Here is a 22,902-nt window from a genome sequence, read left to right as displayed (position 1 = left end):
GAGTAGAAGGTGGTGGAAAGATATGGTAGAGTGGAATAGCCAAGGAAGGGAAATCTGGATTGGAAATAGTGCAACTAAGACTGTGGGAGTAGCAGGAACATTAGGATTAGGGTTTTAAGGACAGGGAGCTTGAGTTTAGAAAGACAGGGCAATAAATACAAGATGAAGATGAACAGGTGGCAAGGCAGAGGAAAAAGCGGGGAAGGGGAACAAGACTAAGAATGGGAGCGAAGAATGGCGTAGAGCTGAGAAAGGAAGAGGTAGGAAAGCTAAGACTGGTTAAGCAGGTATATTGAGATGAGCAACCAGGGGAGTAAAGACTTAATAAATTCTACATGAGAAAATGTAAGCTTTGGGGAAGACACTGAAGAAACAGGGACAGAGTCAGAGCATAAGGACTTATTTAGGGTAGAGAAGCAGGACAATGTCTTCATCAATTGAAGAYACACTATTGTGTTTTTGAGCCTATTACACTCTGGATGGCTGCACTGCTTCCTAATGTCTATTCTTTAAAAAAGTCTCTAAAATCCTTGGTGTGTGATTCCACATGAATGGAGCGAACCTACGTTGGTCCCACATGGTTCTGCCAGGCTCTGGTAACTGGTGCTGACGTGAGGCTGCTGTGTCCCCAGACCAGTTTTCTGATCTGACGAAGGAGAAAAACACAGACTTGAGATAAGGATGTGGTCTGTGAAGAACGGGGGACCGCAGCACCTGGGATGGAGGAGCTGACTGCTGTGGATGAACATCAGTAATGCCTTCAGGGAAGGGTCTGATCACTGTGATTAGAGCCTCTTCACTGACAATAGAATGTAGCACAATGTCAAATAGCTTTTCTTCATATGAGTGCCACCTACTCCATGAATAAGTCCAGGGTTTGGAGGAAAGAAAAGAAGGGTGTACAAACCATTAGGATAGTAATAATGCATAGGATGAGGGATGCTAAAACCAAATTGCCAAACCTAAGATTTAAGGCCTTGTATTATTAACCTCAGAGTATTTGCAGACTTTTTTTTTTTTTTTTTTTTTTTAAACACAGTGTGCATGCATTCTGGATGTGTCTAATAAAAGAAGGAAATGAATATAGGTCAAAAATAGCTCAGGAATAAGAGTTTAGAAAAAATGTTTTGAAGCATGAAAAGAAAGCAGTGAAATAAAGTATTTGAAAGAAATCATTCAGTGGTAAGAAGTCACGTTTTAACATACTGCACAGTCCCTCTCAATCTCTTTTTGAGTTAGACCCTACTCACAGACTTGCTGTATATATTTCTTCCAGTTTATGGAAAAAATGCGTTGCAGGCAGTGGAAGAGAAACGGGAGGATTTCTTAGAGAATTTATATCCCTCTATGGTATGTCATCTAATGAAAGGGAGCAGTTGTGACCAGCTAACATTACTGAATTAACCTGCTTCTCGCTGTTCTTATTATAAGAACAAGAAAGTTAACTCTATTGGGAGAGCAGCAAACTACCATCAGTTAGCAAAAGGAGGACCAAAGGATACAATTTCATATCTGACAGGCTCAGTCAGAAGCTGCTATAAGTATCAGCAGTAGCTGAGCACAGGAAAAAAAAATGAAATACTATATTTTAAGATATTTTCTATTGAAAATATAAACAGTAATGTTTATCCATAATATGGACAAAGTAATGCTGCAATCAAGCAGGATTCAGCGGATGCAGTTTGTGCTTACCGGACAAACCATGGACCAAGATCAACAAAACTCACACTCAGTGACAAACAGAAACCTTCCCTAAAGCAAAGGTGTTTCACTTGGGATTTGGGGCTGGTCCCATCACTATCAGGAGGACTTCAGRGAAGTTAGAAGAAACAGTATAAAACTCAAATGCTTTGGAAATAACTGACTTAAATGTTCTTCCTTCTGTTTGGAAGAAAAACATGCCTCCTGCAGTTTTCTTGGAACAGATTGTAGAAAACARTTTGGAGTGCCAAGTGTCTATACCCTAAGGCTATCTACCAGGGCAATATGGCTGGGATATTTTGTAAAAACCTTATTAACAGAAAATAGCAATTGTCTAGGTATTTGAACACCGTTCAGTACTGTCATGGTCTTGATCAAATGGGGTCATTAAAACTTCACAGTGCTTTTTGCAAAAGAAAAAAATGTTAAAATCTCCTGCAATCCCTAGCCAATTTCCAATGTATCTATGTATCTACTAAGTTATGCTGATGCCAAACCTCACTATTTCATCGTAAGTCTCATTATATTTGGTGCTTTGTTTTCTTAAAGATCAGTTTCTGGCATCCTGTGATTATATGAGCATCTCATGCAGACTACGTTTAATAACATGGTTATGTTTAAAATCTTGAAATCACGAAGTCTTACATGTTAATGAATATAACACACTTCTCAATAGCTACTGAGACCAGATGCAAAAGCAGAGGTGTCTCTCTACTGATTTATTTTCTCAGTCAAAATGTACAATAATAATAAAGTGATTCAGACACCTAAAAAATCAGTGATGCTTTGGGGCAGACATTTTTTCCTTGTTTAGCTCAGATAACTGAGCAGCCACACGTGTCAATGTCACCTCAGTTCATTTTAGAAGCCAGTGGGCTTAAACAGGCTACCCTCCTGGCAAACATTTAGTGAGTGGCAGAAATTTAAAATACCAGATAGAATCTTATTTACCTACCAAGAAAAAAAAAATTGTACACAAAGTCCTATACACTCTGAATACAATGTAAACTGACAGTAGGTTCAGTAATCAGGATTCCTCAGGTTTACAGCTCCAGTGAGCTCCTTGCCTAGCTTCTGCTTGTTTCTCAAGGTCAGGCACAGAATGGCTTTATGTTGGATTTCTCCCAAATTTCTGCCTCAGCACACAGGCTTGCAAAACCATATTCCAGACCCATGCTGGGCAATCCGAGCAATGAGCCAGCTCCATCCTGTTATCCTGCCATGGGCATCCCTTCTATTAGCTGTCTCTATTACATTAAGGGGCTTAACTGAGTTTTACACTGTGTCTGAAAGAGGGCCTGCTCATGGGTCCTAATCCTGAAGTTGTCTGTGGAACAACTCTGCAGATGACACGAATTACCATCTTTCAACAATATTTCAACAATAAGAGTTTAGCACTGTCAACAGCAGTGGCCAAAGACATTTAACCAAATGTAATCAGTCACCAAATGTAATCCTTCTGCTTCTGCCTCAGCAGCTCCGTATCTGCAMTCCTCCTCTCTTTTTGAGAGCAGTACATAAAACTTCCTTTCACTCTCTATGTGTAACCTGTTTGATAATGTTTTGCTAAACATTGATTTCCTTGATACTCTGTATAGATATGGAAGTCATTTTCCAGGGACCTTGAAAAACTATAAATTTGACCAATCAGCTCTTTTGACTAAGAGTATGACATAGCTAGTGCAACATAATCTTCTTACTGAAGAACTTGCTTAGCTGGTGTCATTTGGGATGCTGTGCAGCTATGTTGACAGAAAACTCCCAACATTAACACACGAGCAGAGACAAAACTGTAAGACAATTTTTTAAATCCTGTTCTGAAAAAAAAGAGGGTATTTTAAAGAGTGTAATATCACTGTTAATAGAGACAATCCTGGAAAACCCCATAGTATCAAAGTAGCACACACAGTGACAGTGTTTTTAAATGGTAAATACCAGAGGGGAGTACCAATGTTGAGTGACTGTGACTAAATACTTAAATGAAAATATGTACTAATAAAGATGCAATAATCATGAGCTAAGCAGAAAAAATACTTCTTGCTGCAACAATAGGRTAACAATGTGTTAGTGCTTAAAACAAGGTGGAATAGAAATAAATACCAAAGATTGCTCCTGGAAAAATACCAGTCATCTTTCACCAATCTTTGAAAAGAAATGGTGTTATATTTTTAACAACTTTTTTAGTTTATACTGAAAATTCCTGTTCTCTGAACTGAGAAAGTGACCTCCTCTGGAAAGATATTGCACTCAGTTTAACCTTGAGCATTACATTCTTCTGTCAATCATTTCTTCCACCAACAGAGCAATGATTTTCTACAATAACCTTGCACTTGAGTCAATACATTCCCTGAGTTAYAGGAGATAGCATTTTATCCAGGCAGTTTCTTGAGCTGTGGTGATCTATTTGGTACTGAYGAGCTTTTGTGCTTTGTATTCCCTTGGCCCAGATGCTCCAAGCATCGTCTTAAAGTCTGTAGAGAACGAACTCACATGTAAGACTTGTTTCAAACTAACTGAACAAAATACTGGTTTGTCATTATCAATATAGCAGTGGACTGCAAATATTTAAGAATTGCTTCCCTGTTTTTATAAATGACCTGTATTATGTATGTTTCATGTAGCCATATATACATACTCTTCACTTATGTCCCTTCTGGCTATATTCTGTAACTAGCTACCCAAAAAACCTCAAWTGGTTTTAGGAATAAGAGTATCAATGTTAAACTAATGAAAGAAAGCATTGATTCTTAAGACTAGCTGTTGCTAAAACACACTGCATTACACATTAAGACTGCTGACACTTGAAACATTGAGCTAGATGGAAAAAGCTTTCAAAAGCAATGACAAAAACACCAATCTAATTTTGGTTCACCATTGTACAGGAATTCATTGAGGGATGGTGGAAGGGGCTGAAGGACCTGGGACAAGTGCCTGTATGTGAGTGCTTAAATTACAGGGATCTAGAAAGTCCTGCTTTATCCCCCTTCCCACACTGAAACTGTGGCTCCTGCAGAAAACAAAGGGCAGTTGAACTACACTGGTCACATAATGTTTTCAAGCCTTTCTGCTGCCACTGGCATTACAACTGGGATAAGCAGAGAGGACTGAGCTTTAGCACAAGTGTAGAATCGAGCACCTGGGGACAGAGGGAGGCAGGAAAATGGCTTGGATGCAGCTCCAAGTACTTTTTTCATAACAGAAAAGATTCATGGGAAACTTAGGAGTGGTCACCTGAAGCTGCATTAAGTCAGGCTGGGGAACTGCCCAGTACATTCTTGTTCAGTTTCTGCATTTTACAGTGAGTGATAAACCTAGGCATATAGCCCTGTCCCATCCACACAATTAAGCCTCGTCTGAAATAACACAAAAGTGTTCCACATCATATGACAAGGGGTTGCCACACAACTGAATGGCTCTTTCCTTCCAGACGCACATACACACATACACACACACATATATATAAATCTGTGACTATGTATGTGCTTATACTTATAAAAGTGTTTGTGTGTTTATACATGTTTGATATATGCATTTATGTTTCAGCTACATCCAGTGTGGAAACAACCCTTGGACTAGGCAGCAGAGACCCCAATACTTGCCATTTTTCCCAAAACCAGCTTACATAGCTCAGCTCTTTCTCACTTACCCTCTCCTTCTCTTTAAAAAAATCTTGCATTCTGTGCTGTACAGTAGCACAGCTTCCAGGAGAGGTGAAAAGATCTCAGAGGCCCCCTGAATGCTCTAGGTCTCTGCTGCAAGTGAAAGAGGTTTCTGTCCAAAATGGATTAGGATTTTGCTGGGCTTAATCTGGGTATTTCTGATATTTGCTGAGAAAGAATTTGGGAGAAAATTCACTGAGAAATTTAGAACTGAAATAGCAAGACACAGTGTAAGTTTGGGAACCGCTCTGGTTATGATCCTGCTGAGCAGGGACTTAGTCTGTAGTTTTGGATTTTGGCCTTGCAGTTCTTGGTACATGCTAAACTCATTTATATGCAGAAAGATAAATTTCTCATGTAACAAAAAGCTGTATGAACTACTGAAAGGTCTCTACTTATTATATGGGATTATGTCCAACAGTAAAAATAAATATTGCTAGGAATTTACAAACTGCAATACTAAGGATGCATGTCCTGAACTACATAAACATAGTCAACTACACGTTCAAGTGCAAAAAATATAAAAACACAACCCCATAGTCACAGTAGCTAACAGGTACTGTGTACAATGCAGAAGACTACTGCATATTGAAAAAAAAAAAAAAAAAAAAAAAAACTCTGTTAGCAGATGATTAAATATGGTTTGATTGGAAAACCTGAAATACAACTTGGCAAGGGAATACATGTTCAACGCTATGGTGAGAATAACTTTGTTTAAGAGTTCCGTTCAAATTTTTTTTCTAAAAGTGATCCGTGGCATACTGAAGAGGCAAATATTTAGGCTGATAGTGGCATATATTCATGTTTGCGTTATTTCAGGTGATTCTAAGGTTAAAAAATAAAATAAAATAAAATAAACAGTGCCTGCTCCCATGCTCTCCCGGCGAAACTGCCCGGGAAGTGCCGTTACGGCCGTTAAACGGCTGCGCGTGTCGGGGGCGCCTCTGACAGAGCCCGCGCAAAGAGCCGCGTAAMGGGCGGCCCGCGCGGGGGGCGGGGAGGGGCCGGCCGCCCCCGCCATTTCCAGCGCGCCCCCAGCCCCGCCTGGCCCCCTCCCCTCTCCTCCCCTCCTTTCCCTCGCCTCCGCGGCGGGCCGGGCAGGAGAGGCCGGGGGCCGGGCTGGGGGCACGGCCGYCCTTTTCCCTCCTCTCCTCCCCTCCCGCCTAGGTGGGGGAGCCGCATCGCGCCGCGCACCTCGCCGCCATGCCGCCGCCGTGGCCCCGCGGGGCCCTGCCCTGCACCGCCCTGGTGCTGCTGCTGCTGCTGCTCTGCGCGGCGCCCGGTGAGTGAGCGCCGGACAGCGAGGGGGAATCCGCCGCCGGGGGGAGGGAGCGGGACCCGCCGCCGCGGCCCCGCTGTCGCCTCCCTGGTGGGGAGGGAAGTGGCAGTAAATCCTGAGGGAGGTGTGGGGGGCAAGAGACAAAATCCCACCATCACCGCCGCCTCCATTCTCCCCAGGCAGCTTAGGTTCCCTGCAGAGGAACGTTTTCAGTCACACCGAAGAAATTTATGCAAGTCGAGCATTTTTTTTCTTCTTACGAAACTTTTTTTTTTTTTTTTTTTTTTTTTTTTTTGAGCGAATAATGCATTCCAGAAGAGCGAAGCGCTCGCAGATTTTCTGTGAAACCAGCAGCGTGGGTAATCCTCCACAGCTTGCACTGAACCACTGAATTCCTTCTGCGAAATGGTTTTAGCAGCATGACAAGCTTTGCCATTTTTTGAGACTGCCTGGGAGGAAAAATAAGTCCAGTTGTTAACATGCMCCTCATTCAGCCACAGAAGTGTTTTGGGATTATCATGCAACCCTGGACACTGTATCAGTGTACTAACATCAGCAGCAGTTTTCTGCTGAAAAATATAATAATTGCATAATGTGAACAAGACCCGTATCACRTTTCCTTGCCAAGATGAGTTGGGGAAAGGCTGTTGGAAGGACAAAAGCTTTCCTGTAGCATGTATTAAACAGGAATGTGGAAATTGGTGCTGAGATAGGCATTGATGGAAACTTGCTTCAGAGTTTTGCCTGATAAGTCAGGAGTTATAACATCTCTTCTGTATTTTTTTGTATGATTATTGCTGTTATTCCTTCCTCTTAAATAAAATTGATAGCTAAAGTATGCATTTTATTTTTGTTTCTATAGAYGGTTCAAGAGGAAATATGCTTAAACTGATGCTTCAAAAACGAGAAGGTAAATAAAGAGACAGAAAATTGCTTTCCTGTATTCTTCTGTTGATAAAAACTCAGTTGCTATGGATCGAAACTTTAAATGCGGTTGTCTTTGTATTTCCAGCTGAAAGACGGTAGTCAGATGTGTGTATGTGTGTATATATATGTATATATACACACACAACTACATCGTATAGAGCTCTGTGTGTGTGTACACATATGTATATGTATGTATGTATGTACAAACACACACACCAGTTTATAGCTGGTAGTATACAGACATTCTTGCTGTGTATCACACCTAAAACTCCTGCATATACAGTGCCAACTCTGTGGTGCCTCCCTGTTTATTTTGAAGTAGTTACCTGCTGTGTTGGAGGCTATGCTTATCACAACATCCCTCCTCCTCTTCAGTACTAAAAGCCAACCAGCTGAGAACAAGGATTCATGGCCTCACAGCAGACCTACATTTTGCTCTGCATGTCTGACTATCATTTAGCAGGATATAATGCATACTTTCCCAGTGTATGCATAGTAGTCATGGCATTTATTTCTTACATTCTGGGAGGTCACAGGTTTTCCCAAGGATTTACAACCCATGGAAGTACTGCTGTCTGAGATGCAGAAGAGAAAATGTGCAAATTAGAATTGCTTTTTATGCGTTAACTTGTTCCCTATGTCCCCTTGGCCCTCCATACTTCCTTCTTGGAATACTACTCTCTCCACATGAAAGACTGTGGCTGAGGGCCCAGTATGCAGATGAAACAAATGGCTCACTAGTTGAGGGAATGGGATGGAAATGGGAGCGGGCCGGTGACAGGCAGCCCTACAGCAGATGGAGAGGCAGACTGAAACACCCAAGAAGTTGTAGTGACCTGCCTCCTCTCAGCCTGCTCTGTAATTGAGGCAAAAAACTTACACCTCTGCAGAGGTGACTGCAAATCTCCCACTTTMAGGAAGTCTTCTTAACTTCTCCCAGGGTTTTTCCTGTGCCTTCACCCACACCTCCTGCCATGTGTCCTGGTGCACTACTGTGCACTAGGACTTTGTTTCTTTGCACTTCGTCTGTCTACCTCACCTAACTCCACTTTTCCAAATGAGTAGGCTAAGTACACAGTACTAGTTGCCTTGATGGCATTGCCCCTTGTGTGACTCTCGTTTATGTGACATTTGTTCAACTGTTCTACTTTCAGGAGTATCACCCAGCTCTAGTGAATGGCAGGCTATCAAAGTTTCCAGTTCATCATCGCAGGGCAGCATGCTGTTTCYCACTATTTGTGTAACAACTCTTCTCTCCCTCCTACCATTTTCTCTCTTGTATCTGCTTCCAATTGCAGTTCTCTGCCTCCCCCTGTGATACTGCCTGGCTCCTCCTGCAGTAGTTCTCTCCTCTCCACTCTTCTTCCCTTTCTGCCCCTGGCCCTCCCTCCACATCTGCTGAAAGTCCCCATTCCCCATCCCTTTTCTCTCCCTTTTTGCAATGATCTCTCCCTAGCCAAGATGTTCCTCCTGCTCTATGCATGCATGCACTTTTTCTCAGAAAGAGTAAGCATGCCAACAACACAAGGAAACTTGTCTCCTCAGCATGTGGCTTGCTAGTCAGCACTTTCATACCTTTCAGAGGGGTAAATTCCTCTAGCAGCAGCACACAAGCTACTTGTTAGGCAGGGGCAAGCTGAATCRCACATCTGGGGCTGGCAGGTTGAAGACATTCCTGTGCATTTACCAACTTATGTGCTATGAAAGCCTGAGGTATGGAAAGGGTTGTTATTTTCAGACCTACAGTGTKGAGCAGCATTCATTATTTCAAAGCTACAGGTTTACATAATAGATTCAGAAATACATATATATACTTCTGTGTGTGCCTCCCTTCACCCAAATAAATCATTTCTCTAGCATCCTTGGGCTTTTTAACTCTTATTTTCTTTCACATTCAAAATAACAGCAACATACACAGGTGATTCTCCCAATCTCTTGTTAAAGCACTACATATTGCTGTATATGCTCTATCAGTTTTGGTTTATTTGTTTAAATGCCTTACTTAGCTTGTATCTTTGAGATCAAAATAGTTGATAAAATAAATCCAAGAGAATGAGGGTAGCTGAGAAAACTTACTATATTGATGATTCCAGTTTTTACTGCTGTTGTTACACACACAGTGCTGCCAAGCACAAAGGTGATGACATAATGAAAAAAGCGTCTTTAGTGTAATACATTTCAGGGTGATTAAAAATTTCCTGGCATGTCTTTTGGGGGGAATTAATTTCAGCCCCTGTTGCCATTAAGCCTGAGGTGTCAGTGAGAGAAAACAAGGCCAAAGAGTTCTTAAGCAGCTTGAAACGCCAGAAGCGCCAGCTATGGGACAGAACTCAACCTGATGTGCAACAGTGGTACCAGCAGTTCCTGTACTTGGGATTTGATGAAGCTGTGAGTACAAAACTTTCACAAATATTTTCAAGTTCAGAGTAAGTGGATGTGAGTGTAGAGGCATATTTGTAGGAGCGCTCAGGTAAGTATAACAGTAAAGAATATTGCCTAGGGAGAAGCTGGTCTGTTTCTGCTTACAAATTTGATATTGTAATTTTGTTCTAAAGTAGTAAATGTTGCACAGAAATACAAGCTCAGTATTTGTTAGAAATTTCTGTATTTTATTAATAGAGAAAATGCTATAAAAAGCCTTACTGGAATTTTTGCCTTCTACTGAACTTAGAATTAATAAATTGTAGCCAGATTTATGAACAAAGTTTACCTTGAGAAATACACATAGAGTGATCAACTGCAGTTCAGGAAAGAAGTTTGGTAGTCTAAACCTAATCAATTTGATTTTAAACACATCTTAAAATCAATACCAAGCTGGGCCCAATTGATATTCTTCAACAACATTGTACTAACATTGCTTAAGGTATACAYGTGCCTGCATAACCATCACAAGCACTGGCAGCTATATTTCAACTCTAAAATCTGAAAGGAAAACTATTTAGTAATGTGCAGCCAACTTCCCTTCAAATGGTAAGAATATATATTTTTAAAACAGTTAATTTGTAAAAACATTGAAGTGGAATCAAGAGTTTCCAGCTCATATGCATACTGCACAAAGCTCTACTAAATAGGTCACTGAAATAGAAAAATGTGCATGTAGTTGCAGACCTATGTGTAGAATAATTTGTACATAAATAAGAGGTAAAAATAGCTATAGCTGTTCAATTCTTGGCTTTTGTCAGCCACAAGAATATATTTAATGAGAYTGAATTGGCACAGGCAAACTGGAGTACATTTTAGACCTTCATACTGTGTGAATTGCTTATGAGAGGAATACACTCATTTTCAAAGCTGGAATAATTAAAAAAAAATCTTTTGCTTGGACAGAAATAATGGATACATTTTTTGTTGCTTCTGGACATTATGCAGGTATAAATTACTTTTTAACAGCTTGGCTATACCCAGACACAATAGGATAAATAGGAAAAGTGATTTTGAAGCTCAGAAACTAAAGACTATAGGCAGTTACTAAGAGGTAGGTAACACGGCGTGCCATGCAGATAAGATGCATTCTCTTCTGAGAGTGTCTGTGCRCATTTCAGAAAAATGAGATGCAGCCTGTTGTGGGATACAATGAATCCACTTGGTAGGATTTCTTGAGTAATAAGACASAGTTTTAACAATGAAATAACTGTTTGTTCCAGCAATGTTTTAGAAGGGACTTGGGCCATGCTTACCCATTGTGTATTTTGCAAAATCTTTTTCAAGTCCCAGCCAAAAACATTTCCAAAGAGTCATTCAGATGGAAAGACTTTGGCTTGGCAATTATTTGATATTCTTGTGCACTCTTTTTCTTCTGCTGTTGCGAACAGATACAGAATTGAATTGCCTACTACATTTCTACAGCTAGAAGGTTGCACTGTATTTCATTTTCACCCATGCAAAATGAAGGAGAAGCATCACAGGCACAAAGCAAAGGCCTGTTGCACCCAGGGACATCAGAACTAAAGGGCATAGGGCAATGGAGAACCAAGCCTTTAGTCTTTAAGGACAAAGCATTGAGATGTTTTTATAGTCATCACTGAAAAGGTAAAAGATATACAAAAGGTACCAGTGCATATTTCAGTTGAAGGCTCTCTCTGTTTAAGCACTTTCTAGTGAGCCARTGGGGATACCAGGTAAAGCTGCTCAGGACAATTAAGGCTTATTAGYGTACTCAAAGCAAGGATACATACCATAGAGAAAGTAGGTGCAAGTCACAAAACCCCTTAGGTCAAAGAAATTAGTTTTATCAGGATCAGGATTTATGAAACAAGAATTTATGGAAAGCCAAGTATTCTGTTTTTTCTGCAGAAATTTGAAGATGATATCTCCTACTGGACAAGCTTAGGCCGGGGGGGTAACGAATACTATGGTAGATATTACCAACACCACTACGACGAAGATTCACCAATTGGTCCACAAAATCCATATACCTTCAGGCATGGAGCAGGTGTCAACTATGATGATTACTAATGCCATTTATCCTGCTATAGTTAGTATCTATATGGCTATGTTGGGCTTGGCTGAGTCTTCCCTCAGTCAATGATGCTGCTTTCCTACTAGCTATTCACATAAAACAGCAACAATAAAGGAAATGCGAGATTCAATGCGACTTTTTTAATGGTTGCTTAGTAGTACACTATATATGGTGTTATAGAAATAAAGCTTTTTTGATAAAATAAACAGTTTTCCATTTATTTTGTAGAGTTTTTTTTTGGCAAGTTTCATTCCAGAGCAGTGTACTACTGGAAATCGTTTTTTAAAGTGCTTTTTTATGTGCTTTCCTACAATTAATTGCCCAATTSCATTATATCATCCAGTTTGGCATATATCATATAAACCAATATATTTCAGATGTGTTGCTCGTTCAGATTTGTGTCAAATAAATCCAGTTATTCCAAGGAGAAAAGAAATTCCTCTCAGCTGAAATTCTCAGCAGAAGCCTTGTTGCCTCCCTTGCTGTTTCCATACCTACTGTATGCAGCCTTCACATATTATTTGATACAGCACTTTTACAGATCCTGTTGGGGCAAGGAGATGTCCACAAAAGCTAAATTTAGCACAAGGAAGGCTATCTCTAAAGCCTGTGAARAGAATGGATTCTCCAAGGCAATGGTCCAAAGCAGGAACTTAACTTCAGGGGTAGCAGCCGAGGTACAGAGCACCTAACCTAAGTGGCCCCGTATTCTCCCAGGCAAAGGTTAGCTTTTAWGAATAATTCTTATTGTGTCCTGTTTGCTCGGCTGTATGCTTTCAATCTAGCTTGAAATGTGAATTAAAACAACAATATAAGCCATTTAAAAATGGCACATGTAAATTAAAGGCCTRTACATAGATACCGATGATAGCTTCAGATACTACCCAATGCAGTCATCAGACATGTATTTCATTCATATCATAAAGTTCTCCCTACACCCAGTTCAGCCTGTATGCTATACACATTGGGCCTAGCATGAAAGAGTATCAGAGATGGGATTCATTAACAAAGTAGTGGATTAAATGGGGTGGATGTGGTTGGGTGCATTTGGGACCCAAAAATATGTCCAACTGTTCTTCCACCACCACCACAATGTTGCTTTTTGTCCCTTGTTGCTCTAGAGACAGTCCTTACGAAGACCTGACCAAGCAGTAAGAGAAATTTCAGCTGTCCTGGGCTTCAGGAATAGTTTGGTGGGGGAAGCACTCCGTAAGTTTGGCAAAGGTAGAGGACTGGGAAGGGACAGGTGAGAAAGGCTGGTTACTTCCATGATTTTTGGAGTGAAAGTGTCTGGATATAGAGAGAGATGAAATACGTACCACAAGTTACAAGAGTCACAGAAGAAAGGCAGCAGGGATGATCTGTCTGTAACTGAAAGCTTACAAGAAGTTTCCAAAGCATGGGCTGTGGTAACACCAGTCTTTACACTTCTCCTACTTCTTTCATAATTCAKTATATTTCCTAATCTTTTTTTATCACCTCTGTTGTGTGATGCACTGGTATCCAGCAGAGGCAGTCAAAGCACTATCCAGCTCCCTGCAGGAATGTTTCCAAGGAGGGAGAGCCAGATTGAACAAACATGTTAGTCACTTTTTTTCTGCATACAAAAATATGCACTAATCTAACATGCTCTGAAAGAAATCAGCTTTCTTCTAGGTTTTGGAGCCCTCACACTTAGAAGCAGCTTTGCCAATTAAATTTGTTTAAACTGGTGCATTTGCTAGGACAGAAAGCCTTTATTCCAAATATGGAATAGCCATTTATTCTGATTCAAGTATACACTCTTGCACAGTTGGAAAACCCCTATTCCTGGAAGAATATTTCCATTTTGTGTCCTACCAAAAAAGTTAACAGAATTTGGCAATGTTTTAATAATCTCCACCATTTCCCAGAATTTACAACAACTGGGAATTTAGACCTGCTGAATAAGGCAGAATAAAAAAAAAAAAGCGTTGTAAATAAATGCCATTCCTCTTAGGCCTTCGTAAGCCATGTCCATTGCTGCATCGTGATTCAGTCCAGCAGCTTTCCATGCCTTGCAGGCTAAAAGAAAACTTTACAGAATCTCTCTTCTGAATTCTCCAGGAAAGAAAAACCAAACAAACCAATCAACCTCCCACCCCGATCTATGTTTTTCATTACATCGTACTGCATGCAAGGTTCCCAGTTAATCCGTTTTCTTGTGGAGGAGTCCACCTGACTGAAGAGTACAGCAGTCACAATGATGCAAAAGCACATGCAATAAGCTACAAACAAAGAAAAGGGGTATGAGTCCTCACAGGTTTGGGGAAAAATGAGAAAAAAAAATCCCTTTAAATAGAATATACARTTTGTCAAATATCTATGGAGTGTCTCTCAGTTAAGGAAACATAATTTGAATATTTCTGCCCAAAACACAGACAAAACTCTGCATCCTCTCACAAGCAATCAAAACTCAGAGCAACTGAAAGCAGCAGCATTTCTATTTTGTTGTGCAGACTGCACATTATCTCCAGCCACCCTGGCTGTGACATCCCATAACCCCCCCACCAAATTGTCCATTGTGCCTTCTCGCAGAAGAGGAACAGTTCAGTYATGCTCTAGCTTTTAATTTTTAAAGACTCAATGATGTCACATGCCCCAGTTTGAGGATACCAGGTTGATTAGTCAGTCAGACTGACATGTCACCCTGGCTCCTTTGCTGAAAATACTTGAGGCATCGCTTTTTTTCAAACTGGAGAACTACTGCTGGCTGTGACCCCCACAGCCACTGTCATATACTCTCCCACAGCTACACKCAGATGATCTTCTCCCTCTCCAGGTATAGTCTCTTCATCATCAGCCTAAATTACATCATTGCCTTGAAGTTCCTACTTGTAACAAAACACACAGAGTAAGTGGGAAGGGGCAGGTGCTATTATGCTAGGACTGTTTGCCTAATAGAAGATGGGGTTTCCTGCTCAAACCAGCTTTCTCTGCAAACTTCTTGAAAAGAGGTGACTTCATAACTGCCAAATTGTAGTCATGATGGTCAACTGCCAATGAACCTTCCAGAGTCCATAGACACCCAAACACAAGTGAAGATCAGAGTATGATTTTACCACATAACAAAGAAAATCCAACCAAAGAACACAGTCTATATACACAAGGCTTCTCTAGACTGTATGTTCATGGAACCATTATTCAAAACAAATTATGTCTGCAACCCCCACTGTAGCTTGTCTGTAGACCAGTAACATGGTGTACAAAAGCTTTTGAGCAGTCCTGCACGTGGAAATAAACAGAAACAAAACATCAGGTAAAGAACAAACAAATGAAAAAACCCACTGTAGATCTCGCACTGTGATAACTTCCAGGCTGCTAAAGTGGCCCTTGCGAGGTTCAAGTAACCACAGTAGTGGATGTCTTGCACATCTCTCCTACTAAGAGACTGACTTCGCTTGCCAGCACCAAGCTGGCTGGTTCAGCACAGACCTCTACTCTATTGCATAGCCACTATCGAGTGAGAAAGGCTTTAATCTGACACCAGCTGAACTGCCCTTTTGTTCAGATCAGCATGACTGAATAGGCACATCAAGTCTGGTCATACTAGTTTTACCGTGCCTTCTCAGCTAAGTGACAGCAGAAAATCCCAACTCTCCATTTTTTTGAGAACAAGTACCAATAATACATTGTGGTCAAGCATGGAAATCCAAACGTGGTTTGGCTTCATTTACTCCAGCATCCAGTATTTCCAAGCTTTCAGACCTGCCACCTTTGATTCCACCACATTCTTCCATCAAACATGAGTCTTCTGGAATGGCAGCAGCTGTTTCTCACGTGTGGTTCCCCGCAAACTTGATGCCTTCTTTCTCCTACTGAGGAAAAGTGTAAGGCCAGGTGGGAACAAAGAGCAGCAACACAAGGGTTTGCAGGGCACATCTCATTAGCCTTCTCTCATGCTCAGCTCAGACAGGACAGAACTTGAAATTTTCCCTCTTAAGCACCAGAAGACTGTTTTTAATATACACAATTCATGTCTTTTGAACCTGCTAGAAGACCACTCACCTGCTTCAAATGCACAGGGCAACAGCAATCTCAGTTGTTTCTAGAAGACACCAGGAAGAGAATGGTAACTGAACCAGGAACCACTGAACGAGGTAAAAGCAATACAAAGACATTAATAGCCTGTCAGGCAATAGAGTCCATTGCTCAGGCCCTGTTGGGGGCACACCACATACTCACAAATGGGTTTTATCAGTACCAGCCATTTGTCCTCTGTCTGATTTGCTCCTTTTATGAAGGTCAGGCAGTGAAGTAATCTAAAAAGCCTTTAAATTTTTATCTTCAGTATCCAAACATTCAAATTTTCCCAAAGAGTTTTTTGAAAATGCACTTTTTGTGCTATAGTCTCTAGAAACATGCTTATTCCCATGCAATTCAAGTATTTTGCATTTAAGTTACTGGATTACACAAAAAAAGTGTCTTGGAAGCAAGAGCTGAAACCCTGAGTCCCCTGTTCTTGATGACAGCTCTAATTGCTAGACTCAGATTGCACCCCATGTGTGTTATCTCTTYGTAAAGAAAGGATTTTGAATCCCATGACACAATTTGGATGAGAAGAAAAGATGAGAAAGAGCACCATCCCCAAAACATAAAAATTTAAAAGATTAGCGTTAAAACCACTGCACGTGGAGGTTGATAGTTATAGCCATAAACTCTTCTTCTTCTTCTTTTTTTTTTTTTTTTTTTTTTGATTATCCAGGTAGGCTGTGCTTTGTGCCTCTATCAGTTAACGGTAAGCTGGACCAGACACATTTGGAGCACACAGATAGGGGTATACTTTCAGGCACCTTCACACGCAAAAAGTGCCCATAATATCCAGAAGTATTATGCATTCAGAAAAATGCCTTATGTGACCTCCCACAAGCTGCTAAATTGTGGTAAGATGGAGGCAGGTGGCCATCTCTCAGTTGAGACAGAGAAATACTCCTTGGCTCTCCATCGCAGCTGCATGGCAGATTTCCACTAGCAGAAAACCTGAGCATGTGGGCAGAGAAGGCAGTACTGTCCCTAAAAGGACCACAGCAGACCTGGTCCAGACTGGGAACACAATTGAGCACAGCAGCCGCATCGTTTCTAAAGTCCTAAGGAATTTCAGCAGATAAACCAAATGAGCCTCCAAGTCTTACAAGCATGCAGAGGTTAGGAATCTCCAGCTTTGGSAGGTGGTATGCTCAAAGGAGCCTAAATACCACACTGCGCACAGAGCCCTCCRTGGGTTTTGGTGTAAGCCTTCTCTACAGGTAACTCCTACTTTGTCAAACAACCTAAAGACACTCAAAAACTAACGAAACAAAGCTTTAACGAGATAAAGTCAACTCACTTCACTTGATAAGATTTTTCAGTTTTGATTGATGAGGCTTTTCAATTTTGAGCGGCACTAAGATAAAATACCTTTTAAAAAAAGTCTCTGTCAGTCCTTCCTCCAAGGTATCCAAGCCTAGGTAGGTGTCATTGTTAAAAACAGGGGGAACTAAGTGTTCATAATTCTTTTAGAATGACAGGCATAATTATCAAAGTTAGAACATTTGCTGGCAATTCAATAAAATACTTAAAATAGAAGTATTTCCTCAATTGGGGAGGCTGACACCATAATCTACAGTTTGAAGAAAATCTTACACTTCGACGTCATTATCAGCTGCTTAGATTGGAATAAATCATGATTTGTTTTTGTCTAACCTATTTCAACAGACATCCTACAGTCCTTCCAATCTATCTATTAAGAGACAGAAAACACTGTTTTTAGCTTTGAAACCACTATTTACAGATTGTTATTTTTCTAATCAACACACAACATATGTGAATATATGTGTAATGAGAGAAGTACCTACAGTGAAACACTGAAACTGGAAAATAGAAGTTTCAGTATTTTATTAAAATAGCATATTCAACCACTGTAACCAATAATACATTTACTTTATTCCCAGAGTACGCACAACACAGTAGTGATTCAAAATATCCTTATCCATGGTAATCAATGAAAATATCTCAAATTCAAGTGTACAACTAAAACTAAACCTTTGAAAAAAATCTCTCATTTAAAGAATACATAAAGCTCTCATACAGAATTCTTTTAAACTCCTATATACTAGATGTCAGAGTTTCTCTCACCTGACAATATCACTCACTTTTTTCTTATGCATAGTAGAACATCTCATATTTTATAGTACCCATTTTATAAATAAATTGGCATTTTCCATCCCATTTGTGTTCATCTTCAGCTTCACAAAGAAACCAGTAAATAAAACTGTCAAGGACAGTCACAACAAAATGATCTCACAGCAAGATATAAAACTTGAAGATACTAAAAGATGCTTCTACTCTATTTTACATAAAAAGACAGATTTAAAAAGTGCAAGGCAAGATTTGCAAGGGAAGGGGATTTCTATTTTTTTTTGTTTGTTTTTAGGCACATCCACTTCTTTAAAGCAAGCTTCAGAATGAAATTCCAGTTTGTTCTTCATGATACCTGTTCTAAAGTCTCTCTTAAAAAAGAAAAATATTACATCCCATCAAATGTCAAGTAGGGAATTTCCTGTCCAACTAACAGTCTTCAGTTATGTCTTGTTCTTCCTTTCTTCATCCTTGCGGGTTTTGGTTTGGGAATATACTGATTGTTCGCCTGATACTCAAGTTCTTTACGGAAGTAATGAATGGCTTTATTCAAACCTTCCTCCAGTGGGACCTGTTCCCAAAAATGAAGAGAGAATCACATCACCAAGTTCACATCAGCTCTTTTCACAATAGTATCTTTTTAACACAGCTACTACAATACTGCTCTAAAGTATTTTAATTCTTAGCCAGTATAAGTATTAACAGCACCACATACTGGTTACATCTCTGCACTGCTAATGTATGCTAGCTTTCAAGCATCAGATGTATCTTCTGATGTAGTAACTTAAAAAAATAAAGTTCATATCAAAGAGTTGTAACTGGTCCATTTTATGTCCTGACTTACAAAATTCTTTTAGTACACAATGGAAGAAAAGGTAAGCACAGAAATTTAAGCCCTTCCTGGTTTTAATTATTTATGATCATCTTCCACAAAATCTCTGTAAAGGTAAAAAAGTTTTTTTAAATTGCACCACTAATATACAAAAAATACACAAACTATCAACCAATACCTCATTTTTTTTTATTTTTAAATTCTATACAAATAATTGTAATTCTTCATATTCTGTGCCTGTGTTAAATATTGCAGTTTGCAGAAAGGAACAATAAGAATATTACCCACTTTTCTAAGGTGCCATATGTTTTCCTTACTGACACCATCATCAATATAAAAGGATAAAATAGCAGCACAAAAAAACAAAAAAAAAAAAACAAAAAAAAACCACTTACCTACAACATCATGTGCCAACATAGTGCTGTAACTTAAGGGTAAATTCTGACCCCCAAAACAGAAGGTCAGAAGTATATCAAAATTAACTTTTAAATCTTTTGTGATACTTAACACTTTCCATCCTCCTTGTGCCTTAAACTGCAGCAATCTCTGGTGTCTCTGAATCCTTTTGAAGTGGTCTAGTGGAGAGGGTGTCTAGGACTTCCCTGCTCTTAATAGGCTTACAGTTACTAGACAGGGTCCATACCTTTTCTGGAAAGGTTTTCATCTGCAAATCCCCAAAAGTCTACAAACCACCAGCCTAGCTAGAAAAGGGAGCTGGCTAAAAAAGTCTAGATCTTTCCGGGATTAAATAGGCCTCACCTTTCCCAAAGAAACCAACTCTTATCTTCAGATATGCTTAGAAAGAGCATAGCTATGTATGGTATACACTTCACAGCCTTATGAACAACTGTCTTATTAAACAGGTATTTTGATAACTTAGAAGATATTATTGCCATGTAACCTGGACAATACATTAGGTTACCCCCTCTCCCCATCATGTTTTTGAGCACAACAGCAATACAATTTTACATACCACAGGTTCCCAGCCAAGCAGTAACTTGGCTTTTCTGATGTCAGGTTTTCGTTTCTGAGGGTCATCCTGTGCTTCYGAGAGAAACTGGATTTCACTTCCACTGCCTAATAAACAGGATATCGTACATTACCATTCCCAATTCACTATACTTCGCATTTACATTTTTGCTTCTTCTTGAAGCATCAGGTCTCTCTGCAGCTTTCTCTTATGTAATTCCTACCATTGAAGCGCTTTCTGCAGGTGTAGCTGCACTGACTGCAACAGTCAGTGAACCAGCTGTCAATGAGCATTTTTGCACTGAGGAAGGACTTCACTTCCTCTTTGCTCACACTCTGCAGTTTGACTGTTAAAGATCCAATACAGTACTTGGCTTTCGTCATGACAACGTACGGAGACACCACAAGGTCTCTGAGAAAATCCAGCAAACTGCTTATGTGTCATCTGAGTGATGTAACGGATAAAGAACTAAATGACCTTTCCAGGCATCGTGAAAGAGACCAAGCTGTTTATGGRCACACAGGTAAAGGGAGGTAACAATTATTTTATCTGCTAGATGATTTTGGTGCTGTACCTTTTAATATTCTTCCCCAATCTGTGGACTCACAGATACTTTCCAGTGGGAAGAGTCCCATGACAGAATCATCACATGCATCAGCTTCCGTACCATACATTTGAATCTTTCTCAGGCGCCTTTTGTAGACCCCTCAGAAGTACTGCTGGGATGTACAGACTGAAAATTCTTCCCTAATGGCATCAGTATCTTTCATCTCATGAGGAAACCACATTATAAGACTGAGCAGCACTATTTACTTCCCTTCTTGGGAGCTCGATTTGCTATGGATCTTGGAGCAAGAAAGAAGGGAGAGCCACAGTGTTTTCTTCCTAGCCACATACAAGGAAGGTGCCAACAGCCCCCACCAGAATCATTTTCAGACCTTGGAAGAATCACAGGTACATCAGTGAAAGGTAGAGAATGACTGTCACCACAGCATGAGCTTCTTTTAACGGTTATTAAAGGAGAACAGCTTGCAGAATTTTGAAGAAACATCTTGCTGAATCTACTCTAGAAGTATCCATATTTCAATTAGGAAGTTATACCAGATATTTTCATTCATGCATTCTCATTAAATTTATGTATTGTCCTTGTGCCAAAAAGAAGCTAAAAGAAATCCCTTTAAAATCACTATCACCATTTTGTATGTATGCAGCAATCATCATGTATTTTTTTGTTAAGAGACAAACACTCTACGTAAGACCACAATGACACTTACTTGTCATCTCTATTCTGATATAACCTAACAGACGTGGGGAAAGGATTGAAGAGGAAGGAGGTGGCCAATAACTTATACACCTTCCATGAAGTAAGTACAACATGTAGTGAGAAAGTCTCTTCATTGGCCAGTAATAGCCTACTAACTTGCAGAAACAAAACTACTGAGCTAGACCACTCAAACACACACAAACAATGTATTCATTCTACAGGTCATACACAATTCTAAATATAATTGAAAGAGGATTTTGATCATCTGATTAATATTTAATTATATGATTAGGATAGTATTAAATGACTTTGATAAAGTTATTAAGAMATCCAAAGACTAGCTAAATTATCCTTATACTACACACATTAATCAAGTAACAATCATCACACAATAATAAACACTTCATGAGCTTCATTGAAGAAAGATTTATCATACTCACCAACAAGTTTTTTAATTAATTGGGCAAATTCTAGGATAGTATGCTCTTCTGGGTTTCCCTAGAAATGGAAGAATATTCATTACAACAGCAGTTAAACACCTCAAGATATGCTAGTTTTCTGACTTGAGATAATTATAGAGTCATGCTCAGCTTTGTGAAAAAGCTAAACATTATGCTTCATTTCTACTTTGAGGATAAAGAATCAGTATTAAAACAAAATACACAATTCAATATTAACCCATTTTCCTCCAACCAAGGCTAGTATAAAGTGATTTTTAATTACTGAAGTCTGGGTATTCCTTTTGTGCCATTTAAAAAAATAAAGACTTAATCGTTTCCTCTGTGCATTTCCCTTCACTTTTGTTCTTCATATTATAATTACATTAATCTTACAGCTAAAACAAACAGTAAAATCYAGTAAATTTCTCTTGTTCTTGGAACTACCAGATCCCAACTCAGTACTTTTATTTATAAAGAGAATATAGGCCTTATTCTGATGGAAAGAACATTTTTGTTGTATTTATTTCTTCTAAAAGCAAGCATCAGTGACAAGGAAGAAAACAGAGGTGATGGTGATGCTGGCTACTGTAAAGCAATGTAGTAGAACTCTCATACTCACCAAGTTGACAGGACTACTGACATTGCTGTTCATCAAGGCCACTAACCCATTCACAAGATCACTATAAAAAAATAAGAATAGATTGAGGCAGTATCCCATTTCCCTACAGATAATGTTCTCATCTAAAAAGAGAGTTGCCTCTTCAGAACTCAGTAAAGCAAACCAGTCAGCTGAGGAATGCCAAAACCAGATTGACTGTGTGTATTTCAATAGCTCCACSTTTCCTCAGCTGTTTGCTCCATAGTCACCATTGGATAAGATTTCCTGAACTGAAGGTTAGTTTTAAATAGTGATTACRCTTGCGATACACTGGATACAATTCCTCTGAGCATATGAAAGATAAAATCAAAAAATAAAAGTTCATGAAAGACAGTAGCTTTTCTTCTTTCCTCCAGTACCTAAAGTGCTTGCTTATTCAAAGGTCAATTTCCAATATATTTCAGATGGACTACAGAAAGTTTTTTAAGCAGAGGCACACACTGTGACAACACTGCCTGCTTTGCAGTTTATTGTTTGTGTTTGTTCCTTCCAAAAATTTTTAAAAATAGCTTGTTAAAAACAGTATTTTGGTGTCATCTCCTTTCTCCCCAACAAAATAACCCAAAGTTTTTKGGGGG

The 22,902-nt window shown here is 39.6% G+C and overlaps 2 protein-coding genes across 4 annotated transcripts in view; one reads left to right on the top strand and one right to left on the bottom strand.

Annotated features, from left to right (window-relative positions):
• Positions 1 to 6,369: 6,369 nt before the first annotated feature.
• ECRG4 (ECRG4 augurin precursor) lies at positions 6,370 to 12,231 on the top strand. The gene is made up of 4 exons (XM_085320873.1): positions 6,370 to 6,642; positions 7,502 to 7,549; positions 9,797 to 9,954; positions 11,860 to 12,231. Exons 1-4 carry the CDS (start codon positions 6,564 to 6,566, stop codon positions 12,019 to 12,021), a joined length of 447 nt encoding a protein of 148 aa, XP_085176999.1. The 5' UTR covers positions 6,370 to 6,563; the 3' UTR covers positions 12,022 to 12,231.
• A 5,669-nt stretch (positions 12,232 to 17,900) lies between these two features.
• The window catches only part of UXS1 (UDP-glucuronate decarboxylase 1), a 47,295-nt gene continuing 42,293 nt past the window's right edge, over positions 17,901 to 22,902 (bottom strand). For 2 of the 3 annotated variants that reach the window (XM_085320864.1, XM_085320867.1), the window contains 4 exons: positions 22,286 to 22,346; positions 21,667 to 21,724; positions 19,966 to 20,069; positions 17,901 to 18,731 (listed from right to left, as the gene is read on the bottom strand). In XM_085320864.1, the coding sequence (XP_085176990.1) occupies positions 18,600 to 18,731; positions 19,966 to 20,069; positions 21,667 to 21,724; positions 22,286 to 22,346 (355 nt within the window). In that variant the 3' untranslated portion in view covers positions 17,901 to 18,599. The remainder of the gene's footprint in view (positions 18,732 to 19,965; positions 20,070 to 21,666; positions 21,725 to 22,285; positions 22,347 to 22,902) is intronic. The other variant, XM_085320865.1, reaches the window with a different exon arrangement.

The sequence above is a fragment of the Rhea americana genome, unplaced genomic scaffold (genome assembly GCF_003343005.1).
Source record: "Rhea americana isolate MKP2758 unplaced genomic scaffold, rheAme1 scaffold_66, whole genome shotgun sequence".
Taxonomy (NCBI): Eukaryota; Metazoa; Chordata; class Aves; order Rheiformes; family Rheidae; genus Rhea; species Rhea americana.
Note: the sequence above shows the minus strand (reverse complement) of the source record. Positions and strands in the feature narration are given on the sequence as shown.